The sequence below is a fragment of the Procambarus clarkii genome, chromosome 81, assembly GCF_040958095.1.
Source record: "Procambarus clarkii isolate CNS0578487 chromosome 81, FALCON_Pclarkii_2.0, whole genome shotgun sequence".
NCBI classification, from domain to species: Eukaryota; Metazoa; Arthropoda; class Malacostraca; order Decapoda; family Cambaridae; genus Procambarus; species Procambarus clarkii.
The window spans coordinates 14,617,684-14,630,227 of NC_091230.1; the positions used below are offsets into that span (position 1 = coordinate 14,617,684).

Here is a 12,544-nt window from a genome sequence, read left to right on the forward strand (position 1 = left end):
TTGCCCTGTCCGTCACATTCCATGAGATACAAGAGTACCTTAGAAACTTCCTTCCAACACCGTAACATTTTTTCTTTCTCCTCACCTTCACAACTACTACTAACATCGAAGGTAATATTTTTCATATCTATTTTCTTTGTTATTTCTGTAACCCGTTTTACTTTAACCGTTCTTTCACCATTTGTCACAACAGGAGGTTGAACACCGCTAACACTACTAGAAAGTGTATTCTCCTGACTATCCTCTATCATCGTTACCTCATGCACATCATTACTTTCTTCTACGCACGTTTCACTTTCCATTTCACGTCTCGTTTTACTTTCAATTACACGTCCTGTTTCACCACCATCTTTACCCCGTCCACCTTCCATAGCCAATTTTTCCAATGCCTCAATCCTCTTATCTAGTTTTTTTAGATACTCCAAAATTTGATTACCAACCTCAGAGGTGACCATATTGTCCTGAACCTTGTCGTCACAAGGTTTCAGTTTTTCCACTGCATGATGTACTTTCCCTAAGCTCGCCTTTACTTTCTCCGTCCCTTTTTCCCACACATTGATCATAGGGGCTGCCGTTGGCTTCCAACTGTTTCCTCCATGTTCCTCTTGCACAATTTTTCCTTGCTGCGAGGATACATCTATCCTGCTTGTAGGACCCGTTCTAGTCTCTTTCAGATGAGGCTTCATGGGGCATAGAGAGGAACCAGCATTGTGGCTGCCTCGACAGTTGCAACAAAATGGGATAATCTTTTCACTTCTTTCAATCTTGACTCTACACTCTCGCGAGTCGTGATTTTTCCCACAATACCGACACCTGGGGTCAAACTGGCATTTCCATGCCATATGTCCCCAACGTGAACACTTCATGCACAGTATAGGCTCCTCAACGTATTTTGCAACGTTCCTATAGCCTAGTCCTTGCACAAAAATTTTCTCCGGCGCCTCACCCTTTACCAAGGCAACAACCTGGCTTCGTTTGTCACCACGAACACTGTTCCTCTTGGCCCAGACAACATTATCATTGTTAACACTTTCGCTCACCCCGCGCGCCACCCCTCGACAGGGCGATATGGGCCCCAGCGTGTCACGGAAGCGCGCGTTAATTCCGAAAAGTGTATACTCTCTTCAACTTTGTCACCTCAATTCTCCTTCTACGAGAATAAATTTGGTATCATTGTGTTCGCAATAAAATTCTCTACAGCACTAAATGCATATAAACTCCAAAAGCCCGGCTAATTACCCGCAGCAAACAGAGAAAGTGCGAACGAGTTACCCGGGAGCGCGCAAACGGGATAAAATGTTTTCACTATTTTCACTCTGGTCACCTCAATTTTTGTCCTAGGTCTTTCATTTTGGTCTCAATGGGTTCGTAATAAAATTCTCTAGAGGAACATTAGCATATAAAAAAAAACACCTGGTCACGCTCCAACCGCCGACGAGTTGAAGACGGGCCACGCGTTAGCCGTGAGTGAGCGCTCAGAGGCCTTCCTACTACACTCCCAATTCCCACCCTTTTCAAGCCTTTCTTTCGCAATTTTCTTCCTGGAAGGGCCTTGTTCATGATTACTATCCATCGTGGAGTAAGCGTAGATAGTTTCTAAAGCCGCAGTAAGAAATATAGCCACGGAAAATAGCCGAAATGTTCACACGTTTGAGATGCGAGGGGAGACGACATTGGTCACAACAGTGGAGCAAAGACAATGGGCCCACGGCGTGTGCCAAGCCGCCTGAGGGCCACGAGGCTCAACAAAGGAAATGGGAAGACATCGGCGCACATTTTAAAACCAGTCCCCAAAAAATCGGATACAAACCTGATTTTTGGCGAATTTTTAAAGTGGATGACGCAATGCTGCGTCATCCCCGGCATTACCGCCAGTAAACGGATGACGCAATGCTGCGTCATCCCCGAGCGAAAGTGTTAAGAAGAAGACAGTCAGGATCCAAATAAGTTGGAAACTTGAAAACTATGATCTTTGTGTGCAACATACCTTCTTCTGGAGGAACCATCACTACATTCTCAAATCCAACCGTCGTGAGGCGTTCCACGGCCTGTTCAGTCCCAACTGTTATGTAGGGCCGGTGAAGACCCTCCTTGAAAAGTGGTTCGTATTCCAAACATTGTTTAGCCAAACGTACCGTCCACTCTAGCTTTTGGTGGAAATTCAATTGGCATGTTGTAGGGAACAACAGCCTCTTCCTTCTTGTCTTGTCTTGAGTCTTGCCGAGTTGTATCCAGACCACGGTTGTGTGCGGTCGCTAGGTTGGCGCTCTTGGCGTCCGCTGATTGGTGGGAGGTGGAGGATTGCCCCACACTCTTCGTTTTTTGCACGTGGTGATACAGGATATTGTGCATTTGTTCTCGATTATTGACAACGTCGAAGAAATGGCTGAGGCGGTATGCCCAAGTGGCAGTGAGGAGGACAGACAAGATGATAATCGACCGTTTGAATTAGTAGTGAACAAAAAGAAACGGAGAAATAATAACAGACAGCGAGACAGTGAGAGTGACGATGAGATTGCAAAGAGACCAAAGAATGAGACCCTACTCGGCAAGACTCACCACATTACATCCCTGCTTTCCCTTCATCACTCCCTATAGTTATCTCTTGTTTATCCATCATATTTTCTCTCTTTCTCTCCCTTATGTCTTGTCTATCTTAGAAACTGCACATCATGTATTTTTAGCCAATTTCTGAGGGGAGCCCCGTCGGCTCCCCGGAGCTTTACCGGCTGATATGCTAATGTCAGACTTTGGCATCAGTCATGTGTATGGAGTTCTAGGGCCTACCGGGGACCACGAGCCAGAACCTGGCCCCCTCAGAGAGGCAAGGGGAGCAATGGCCTATAGAAACCCCCGTGTGGTTGGAAGCATTCTATGTCTGCCATCGACCGGGTCAAGCATCCAGAAAGGTAAGCATTCCAAAACAAACCCCTATTCTGGTGAAAATTGCTACCTAAGCCGAACTAGTGGATAGAACTCTTCAACAGAAAACAAGGAAACTAGTATGACGTCATACGTCACCGCGCCGCTGTCTGCGCAGCTCCCCCCTCCCCAGGAGGGGGAAGGGGGAGCCCCAGACCTCCCACGCCGGCTATCCACCCACTAGTTCTTCGGCTGATGCTATAGGCAATGGTTATGTGCTCCGGCTCCAGTGGTTGTTTCAGCACTGTACCTAGAGTGTGGTGTCTGTTTTCTAGGTGGTGCGTGAGCCGGGAGTGATTCTTCAGTACTCGGGCTGCATGCGCCTAGGGTTCCCTTCCCTAGGTGCCCTGTAAGTACTGCCCTTGGGGCTTGGGGCCACCTTCCACAAGTTCCTTGGGACCTGCCCCTGCTAGGCTGTTTACTGCTTGGTTTTCGGCCGCTCTTTGTGTGCTCGGGGGTTCTGTCTCCCTTGTTCGCCTTAGAGTAAGGGGCAGTGTTTGCACTGGTGGGGCGCGGGGTACTGTGCAGCTTGTCTTTACCAATCATAGCGGCCGGCTCTGTTCCGCTTGGGTACGCTGTCCTCTTGCGGGGTTTTCTTTTTCTTTTGTTTATTTACCTGGTGGGGGGGTCTGCCTTCGTTCTTGCCCCTTGTGTCCCTTGTGTTCTGAGTATTTTCTGGTGGTGCCCCCTGCTAGGTCCCCGTGAGTGTACACGTCCCGGGGGTTCAGCTCTTAGAAAGTTGTTTGGTAGCTTTGGGTGCCGGTTAGCAGTACCCTGCCTGGGACTACCTGAGCGCGAGTCCTCTTAAAGTAAACGCTCGGGACCCTGGGAAACCCCTGGGGGCGCGCGGGTCCGATGGATGTGACCCCGGAGCCCCCCCCTCGCTTCCAGTGAGTTTGAGGGTTGCTCTCACCTTTTGTCTCTGGGTGACTCTCTGTTTTGCCTCCGTCTGCTGCCTGTGGGGTCGGTGACACCTTCGACCCGGAGTCCTGCGAGTTTGGTTGCTCGTTGTGGCTCGGTTACCCAGTTGTGCTTACACAGCGGGTGTGGGCAGCAGGGGCGTTGCACTTGAGCCTTGGTGGTGGCAACGTTCTCGTGGTTTCCTCCCCGGGAGCCCCGGGGCTGCCCCGTTGTAGTTCGTTTTGGGACTTGGGGGTGTTGGCTGCTTCGGTTCCATCCACGCCCCCTTGTCTTTTCCCCTGGTTCACCCTGCCTGCATCCGGTTCCTTACGGTCTGTAGGTTCGGGGCGGGGTTTTTGGTGGTGTTGAGACTCGGGCAGTCTCGGGGAATTCCCCTTCCGGGGTAGTGACGGGGGCATTTGGGCCTGTTCCTCCAGCCGTGTTGTATGAGTCTGCCAGTGGGCTCCCTTCCTTAGTGTTTTCACGGCTGCCCCGGTTTTCTGGTACGGCCGGGGCTTTGGGGGCACGGCTCGGCCCCGGGGCCTGTCGTGTAGGTTCCCGGGGCTGGGGAGGGGCTGACTTGGGGGGGCCTTGGCCCCGTTAGACCCCGTGGGGGTTTTTATCCCCCTCTAGGCGGGGCTTGTGGTTACGCGCAGTGGGGTCTTTCCTCCCCACTCGCCGTACGTGCTGTTGGACGTCGGCCCCTCCCCGGGCTCGGTTCCTTGGCCTTTGAGTCGGTTGGTTCCGTCCTGTGGGTGGATGTTTCCTCTCCCCCCCTTTTTGGGACGGTGTTTTTGTCATGTTTCCCCGTTCGGTGGGGTTCTGCGTGACTTCTGATCTCGGGTGCGCCTGCGCCTTCGTGTGCCTTCGGGACTAGTGTTGGCTTCTGTGTTCTCGAGGGTACGGGAAGGTTTTTCGCTACTTCCCGCATTATTGGAACGTCTGTCGGCTCCTCGTACTTGTCGCCCTGTTGGGCTACTTGTCGCCCTGTTGGGCTACTTGTCGCCCTGTTGGGCTACTTGTCGCCCTGTTGGGCTACTTGTCGCCCTGTTGGGCTACTTGTCGCCCTGTTGGGCTGCTTGTCGCCCGGTTGGGCTGCTTGTCGCCCGGTTGGGCTGCTTGTCGCCCGGTTGGGCTGCTTGTCGCCCGGTTGGGCTGCTTGTCGCCCGGTTGGGCTGCTTGTCGCCCGGTTGGGCTGCTTGTCGCCCGGTTGGGCTGCTTGTCGCCCGGTTGGGCTGCTTGTCGCCCGGTTGGGCTGCTTGTCGCCCGGTTGGGCTGCTTGTCGCCCGGTTGGGCTGCTTGTCGCCCGGTTGGGCTGCTTGTCGCCCGGTTGGGCTGCTTGTCGCCCGTTTGGGCTGCTTGTCGCCCGGTTGGGCTGCTTGTCGCCCGGTTGGGCTGCTTGTCGCCCGGTTGGGCTGCTTGTCGCCCGGTTGGGCTGCTTGTCGCCCGGTTGGGCTGCTTGTCGCCCGGTTGGATTCCTTTTTGGGCTCTTTGCTTCTTTGGCCGGTTTTCTTGTTCCTGCTTCCTCTTTTGGCTTCTTTTTCTCGTGCAGTAGTCCTGGCTGGCGCCTTCCCGCAGGGAGGGTGTGCGGTTCGGCCAGCGTGTTATGCGCATGCGCCGTGGAGTTTGTTTTGGTCTGGGCGGTGTTTCAGTGCTGGGGTTTTGCGCCCTTTTTTGCTACAGTGCTTCGCCTCTCGTTCTTCTCCCTGGCTGCGGTATGTGCCCCTTCGCGCCGGGGGTGTCCTGGTTCCCTGTTGTGGGGAGGACACCGCGGTTTTCCCTGTCATGGGTGTGGACCGCCTCCTTCGCCTCTCCCTGTTCTCCTGCGGGTCCGGCAGGGTCCGGCTCTGGCGTCTTCACCTGGCGGTGCTCTCAAGTTCTTCTGGGCACGGTTGAGTCGTGTCAAGTTCGTGCCACCATTCGCCAGGTGAGTTACTGCAGTCTGGCGTCTTTTGGCCGGGCGCTGGATGCGGCGGTGTTTCTATACCTGTCTTTATTTAGGTATATTTTGTACGACTGAGACCGTTCGCACACCAGTGACTGTCCCTTATCACCCCTTCCTGTCCCCCCTCATGTGCATGTCCAACCCATGCTGGTGTCATTCAGGGGACCCTCCCTTTTTAATGTTGTGAGGTGTGGGGGTTGTAGGGTTGGTTCTGTACTCACCTGGTGAGGCTCCTGGCTGTGCTTGCAGGATTTGAGCTCTGGCTCTTGGGTCCCGCCTATCTGGTGGAACTTGCGGGATAGTACCAGTGGAGTGCAGTGGTGCTATTGGCACTTTTGGGGGACACTGTATTACCATCAGTGGTCTGTGCTTGTTACACGACCTACTTGCGAGCATAAGCCTTCTTGCTGGTTCGTCCGTGGATTTCCGGGGCGCACTGGCCTGTTTTCGTATGGCAGTTCCGGCCCGTCCTGGTTGTGGGGGTATGTGGGCCGGTAGACTGCTCCTAGCAGCTGCCTGGTGGGCCATCCTCTGGCCGGTCTGGCCTAGCCTTGGACCGGGCTTCAGGTGTAAAAGAGCTCCCAGTACCTCATCCAGCAGGTATCGAGCGGGGTTTCTCCGCCGTCGGTCGCCTGGTGCAGGTTTCTGGGCCTGCAAGGTTTTTGTAGTGTCTCCGTTGGCCCTGTCTGGGGTCTGCCTGCTCCGTTCTCTGCCTTTGCAGAGGGGAGTTGCTCTTTACAAGTTGCTGCTGCTGCACGTGTGCATTGGTACCGTGTTTCACGGTGGCGTGTCCTTGTTCCTGTGTCCGGTTGTGGAGTGGCACTTTGCTGCCGTTTTGTGCCTGGGGATTGCGTGCGGTTTTTGTCCCTGCCTGATTGTCCACCCCTGGTTGTTCTCCTGGGGTTTTTTGTGCTTCTGCTCTTTCTTCCTGCCTCCTCTGCAGCAGGGATGTTCTGCGTGTCTTCTTAGGCGTTGGTCAGCCTGTGTCCTGTGATGTGCTTATTTGTCTCGGTCTATTGCAGTTGTTTGTGCCCCTTGGTTCGGGTCCTGTTCTGGCGGCGACCCTTCCGCCTTCTTTGGTTTTCCTGCCCTGCCGTTTTTTTTTTTTTTTTTTTGGGGGGGGGGGGTTCTTGCGATGTCTCGCGTCGGACCCGTCGTTTCTGAACTCCTGGCGGGCTTGCATGCTTTGGGGAGTTTTTTCTGTTCGGCAGACGTTCCATCTCCTTGTGCCGCCTGGGTTTCGGTGGTCGCGCCCGAGATCTTCTCGCGGCTCCGCCTTTTTCCTGGGCTCGGGGGGGCCTTGTCAGGGCTGCTTATGTTCTGCCTTGTGGTCTTGCCTCCGATTGGTGGTCGGGTGGCTTCGTGGTAGGTGTCCCACCTGCGTGCTTCTCTTGGCGGCAGTATGGGGTATTTTGGCGGTCCTTCCTTTTCCTGTCCCTTCTTAGGTGGTTACTCTTGTTGGCTTGGTTTACTCTCGGCTTGGTTTTCTAGTGGGGGTTGGGGGCCGTCGTCTTGCCACATACTGTCGCCTCTTTTCGTGCGGCGCAGGCGGAGCCGCTTCAGCTTGCTTTCGGTCTTGGTGTTGCTTCTGCACCGTTAGTCAGCTGTCTTGTGCGTCGTTTCACCTCCGGCCTGTTCGTGCGCCGCTTGCACCATCCTGGTCTCTGGTCAGCGTGCTCTGTCTTCTCCTCGGTTGGTAGTGCCCCTTCGGTTCCGGTGTGTTTTTTCGTCGGCTCTTTCCTTTGGGCCTTTGCCTCTGGGGGTCGGTTCGCTGAGTTTTCTTGCTCCTTCGGTTTTAGCGCTTTGGTTGTTTGATGGCAGCAGTCTCCATCTTTTCTGGCGCGGGGTGGGGCTGCTGCATTCTGGAGGGGTCCAGGGTTTGTTGGTGCTTCGTTGGTCGGGCCGGGGGTGTCGTTTGTGTGTTCAGTGGCGGCCCTCCGCTGTTGTTTGCGTGCCACGGCGTTTGGGTCCGGAGCGCGTTTTGCGTTGATCCGGTTCTGTTCTTCCCGGTTCGCGGGTGATGGTGTCCCAGGTGGTCAGCCGTGTTCTTGCGGCTAAGCTGCCTGTGTTCTTCCCTCATGCCTGTGGCGTTCGTGGCTTCGCTGCTCTCGCTGCCATCTGGGCGACGTGGCCTTGCAGTCTTTCGGGCATGGATTTTTGGTGTTCGTGCAGGGGCCTTGCTGCTCGTGGTTCTCGTGTTGTTCCCAGGATTTTCGGGGCTGTGGCGCCTTGGGTTGGCATTTGCTGCCAGTTGTCTCGCCTCCTTGGGGGGTGCGTGGTGTCCGCCTCCCGGTTTTGTCCCTTTGACCTTCCTCTGTGGGTAGTTAGCTCCGGGGAGCCGACGGGGCTCCCCTCAGAAAACCAGCGTTGAATGTAATGAAACGCCATTTTCTGGGTGAGACCCGGAGGCTCCCCGGCAACCCTCCCTCCCTCCGGTCGGCGTTTTTCGCGTGTTTTGACATCCAGCCTCAGAACTGGTGGGTGGATAGCCGGCGTGGGAGGTCTGGGGCTCCCCCTTCCCCCTCCTGGGGAGGGGGGAGCTGCGCAGACAGCGGCGCGGTGACGTATGACGTCATACTAGTTTCCTTGTTTTCTGTTGAAGAGTTCTATCCACTAGTTCGGCTTAGGTAGCAATTTTCACCAGAATAGGGGTTTGTTTTGGAATGCTTACCTTTCTGGATGCTTGACCCGGTCGATGGCAGACATAGAATGCTTCCAACCACACGGGGGTTTCTATAGGCCATTGCTCCCCTTGCCTCTCTGAGGGGGCCAGGTTCTGGCTCGTGGTCCCCGGTAGGCCCTAGAACTCCATACACATGACTGATGCCAAAGTCTGACATTAGCATATCAGCCGGTAAAGCTCCGGGGAGCCTCCGGGTCTCGCCCAGAAAATGGCGTTTCATTACATTCAACGCTGGTTTTTTGTGGTAGAACAATAAAAAGGTTATATTCCCCATCCCCAAATTATTGACCTATAACTGGTGAGTAGCTTCTGTCCTCTCTGCTATTCAGCTATTTTTAGGTTGCTATTTTCCAGTGGTGCTTTTACCACTGTAGATGGCACTATTCGCACCTCTCACTTTCAAATACTGTACGCATTTTGTGCAGAATTGATCATTCATACTTATTGTTCTTTCAATTTAAATAGTATTAGCTAATCTTTGTGCCATATTTCAGATCTGAGTGTGTTCAACTTTGGCATCAACTTCATCACATTTATCATCCTGTTCAACAACCTTATTCCCATCTCCCTCCAAGTATCGCTAGAAGTTGTGAGGTTTATTCAGGTGAGTTTGTCGCGTGTGGGTTTGTGTAATCCTCGTAGGTGTTGATCGCCGGCCGGGTTGGATGAAGCTATATTTCATTACAGCAGTGGTTCACTCTGGTATCCTCTTCAGTTAAGAATATATTGTTATTCTTATCGTGTCGTGCAATATAATATATTGCACGACTTATAATTGAGCGAGTTGTCCTTTCTCAACTGATCAAGGGTGGCACTGTGCATCAAAACTATATTATAAAATATAAGTTTCATCCATTGATGCTGGATTTTATCGTGTGATTTTCATATTAGTGTGAAATTTTGACAGTATTTTCATGAACTTTGCTGAACTTGGATTTTTGGCTTGCATTTCCTCCTTGTTTTTCATTGCTTAAATTTTCTGTTATAAAATCATTGTATTCCCAAACTTATCATGTATTGTATATTATCCATTATTGGACAGTGTAAAGATGGTAAGTCAACAAGAAAAATACTGGATTATTGCAATGTTATATTTTGTCTCATATTTTTTAACACTATTGTCGGGAAAATATTATTACAGTATACAGTGGTACCTTGGTTTTTTAATTTAATCCGTTCCCAGAGGTGGCTCGTAAACCAAAAATTTGCAACCAGAAACAAATTTTCCCATTAGAAATAATGTAAATTTAATTAATCCATTCCACACACCCAAAAATATCAACTTAAAATATACATTTTATAAAGAATACTACTCATATTTTTCATACACAAAAGAATCGGATATAAATATGAACCATAAATAAAATAAATGAACATTTAACTGCACTTTACCTTTACTGAGGACTCTTGTTGGAGTATGGGAGACTGTGAGGAGGGAGGAGGGAGCGAGGAGCAGTGTTGGTGTATGGGGAGGGTGAAGAGGAGGGGGAGAGGTGGGGAGACTGTCCCCTGCACGCCTTAAACATTTTCATATCTGCATCACTGGTTCCACATTTTCCTTTCACACATTTCATTACTTCTGTTATGTGGCAGCCAGTTAAACAGTCAGTTAGTCACAACATGTCAGTCAAGCATTCATGGTTGTGGTAGCAACCGGTTAAGCAACTACGGTCAGTCACGCATCCAGTGTCAATCAGGCATTCACAGTCAATCGGGCTTTCACAGTCGCAAGCAGTCAGTTAGCAAACAATAAGTTTAATGTCAGGAAGTCTGCCTCCCAATCTATCAGCTGGTATCAAGGAAGCTACCGTATTAATTGCTGGGAGGGGACAACTGTGGGGGCCAGTGTGGGGGATGAGGAGATGGAGGTGCAGGGAGGGTCCGGTGTGCAGGAAGGGGGGTCTTGAGAAGGGACTGGGGGTAACCAGCTCCTATGTTAGTCCTAGTCGCAAGCTGCTCCACTCATGCCACTGCCTGCCTGCCCACTGCTACCCACCCACTCTGACCACCCGTCCTGCTACTCACCTGCCAACCCACTGTCTCCTGACCACCCTACTACTCACCCGCTCTACCCATCCTGCCACCTACTTCCTTGGTCTACCATCTGCCACTTTACTTGTTCTGCTGTCTGCATGTCAACTATGTCCACTCTGCCAGCCATCTCACTACTGTTCGCCTGCACACACACTGACACCTGTCCGACCACTGCTGCCCACCTATCCACCCACTTTGCCATCTGCCTTGCTATTCATCCATCCACTCACTCTATCACCTGCCCACCCACTCGTGATCCACGTGTTCTTTCCTTACATGATTCTAGGGCTGGTGTTTCTAAAAGATTTTCTTTCCCGTATTCCCCTTCCTTCCCACTAGCCTTCCCGTCACACTCACCTGCCATCTATCTGGTACCCCCCCCCCCCCCACCATCCATCCATCCCATTCCCCTCACCATCCCTTTCCCCACCATCCCATTTCCCCACCTTCCCGTTCCCCCACCATCCCGTTCCCCCACCATCCCTTTCTCCTCACCATCCATCCATCCAGTTCCCCCACCATCCATCCATCCATTTTCCCCATCGTTCAGTCCCCTACCATCTTATTGTGAGGTTATCTTGAGATGATATCGGAGCTTGGCGTTCCCGCGGCCCAGTCCTCGACCAGGCCTCCTTTTTGTTACACAGCTCCAGGAAACAGCCCGTAGCAGCTGTCTAACTCTCAGGTACCTATTTACTGCTAGGTAACAAGGGCATCAGGGTGAAAGAATCATTTTGCCCATTTTTCTCCACCTCCACCGGGGATCGAACCCGGAACCTCAGGATTACGAATCCGAAGCACCGTCCACTCAGCTGTCAGGCGCCCATCCATCCATTCCCCCCCCCCCACCATCCATTCATCCAGTCCCCCCACCATCCATGTTTTGGAGTGTTTGTGCTTTCTAGTGGATCTTTGTTCAATTCTGTGGTGATCTATAATCCCTAGATCCCCAAATTCCTTTTTGAATGGCCAGAGTATTGTTCTGACTTGTGGTTGGCATTGGTGGGGGGTCTTAGATCTGGTGTGCTACCAAAGGCCTGGTTGCATCCAGGTTGCAGCTTCTGGGAGCTACTGAATTACCCTCCCAGAAAAAACTTTAAAATTGCCTGCCAGTAGCTTGTTACGTCTCTTGCAATGAATTTTTGTTAGAAAACAGCTTTATCTATTTTATGTTTGTTATTAGTTTAAGAAGTAGAGCACATTTTGTTATTGGCTACATTAATTGTTGTTGGTGTAGTCACATAGCTCAATATAAGTTTCTTTGACTTACCTGAAGGTGTTCAACAGGCAGGGTTTATCAACAATGATGTTAACATGTACTACGAGGAGAACAACATTTGGGCCATGGCAAGAACATCTAACTTAAATGAGGAGTTAGGCATGATAAAGTATGTCCTCTCTGATAAGACCGGAACGCTCACTTGTAACATCATGGAATTCAAGCGCTGCACCATAGGTGGAACTGTATACGGCATGGATGATGGAAGGTAAGACTATTGATTTCGTATGTAGTTGCCATGATTTCAGTTATTGTACTCACCTGTTACTTTGGGAATAAAGTAACAAAGTTAAAGTCAGCAAAATCTTACTGAAGTGGCCATACCAGTCATAAATACTGTACTCATACTCCACCTAAGTAAAACAGAAACAAGTAACACTTAGTGGGCTTGCCAGAAGCTTAGAGCCCATGCAGGAATATCTTTGAAAAAAAAAAAATCTACCTCGACAATTTTTCTAAGAATTTTGTATATGTGTGTGATAATCATGTGTGTCTCAGTGATCGGTTTTCCCAGAAATGATCAAGGTGTGTTCTCCACTGAACCCTTACCTCCTTAATAAGGGGGACAAGGCAATTTGCAAAGCTACTTGACCTTCTGGGACTTGAAGTTGCTCATAACTTGATGATCTATCCTGGTCCTGGGTGGGTTCAGTGCAAAAGTTCAACATGAACTACCTAGGTGCCGCTTGGAAGTGACATTTAATTCCACTCTTCACTCTCCTTAATAATAGAGCCATCCTGTTGACTTGTGTCTCCGAGTATGGAGTCCCTACATCAATAA

General features: G+C 51.2%; 1 protein-coding gene across 12 annotated transcripts in view; it reads left to right on the forward strand.

The window, feature by feature from the left end:
* Positions 1-12,544, forward strand: part of ATP8A (ATPase phospholipid transporting 8A1) — a 141,572-nt gene that overhangs the window by 65,080 nt on the left and 63,948 nt on the right. For all 12 annotated transcript variants that reach the window (XM_069315171.1, XM_069315170.1, XM_069315169.1 and 9 more), the window contains 2 exons: positions 8,945-9,054; positions 11,772-11,971. In XM_069315171.1, coding sequence (XP_069171272.1) covers positions 8,945-9,054; positions 11,772-11,971 — 310 coding nt within the window. The remainder of the gene's footprint in view (positions 1-8,944; positions 9,055-11,771; positions 11,972-12,544) is intronic.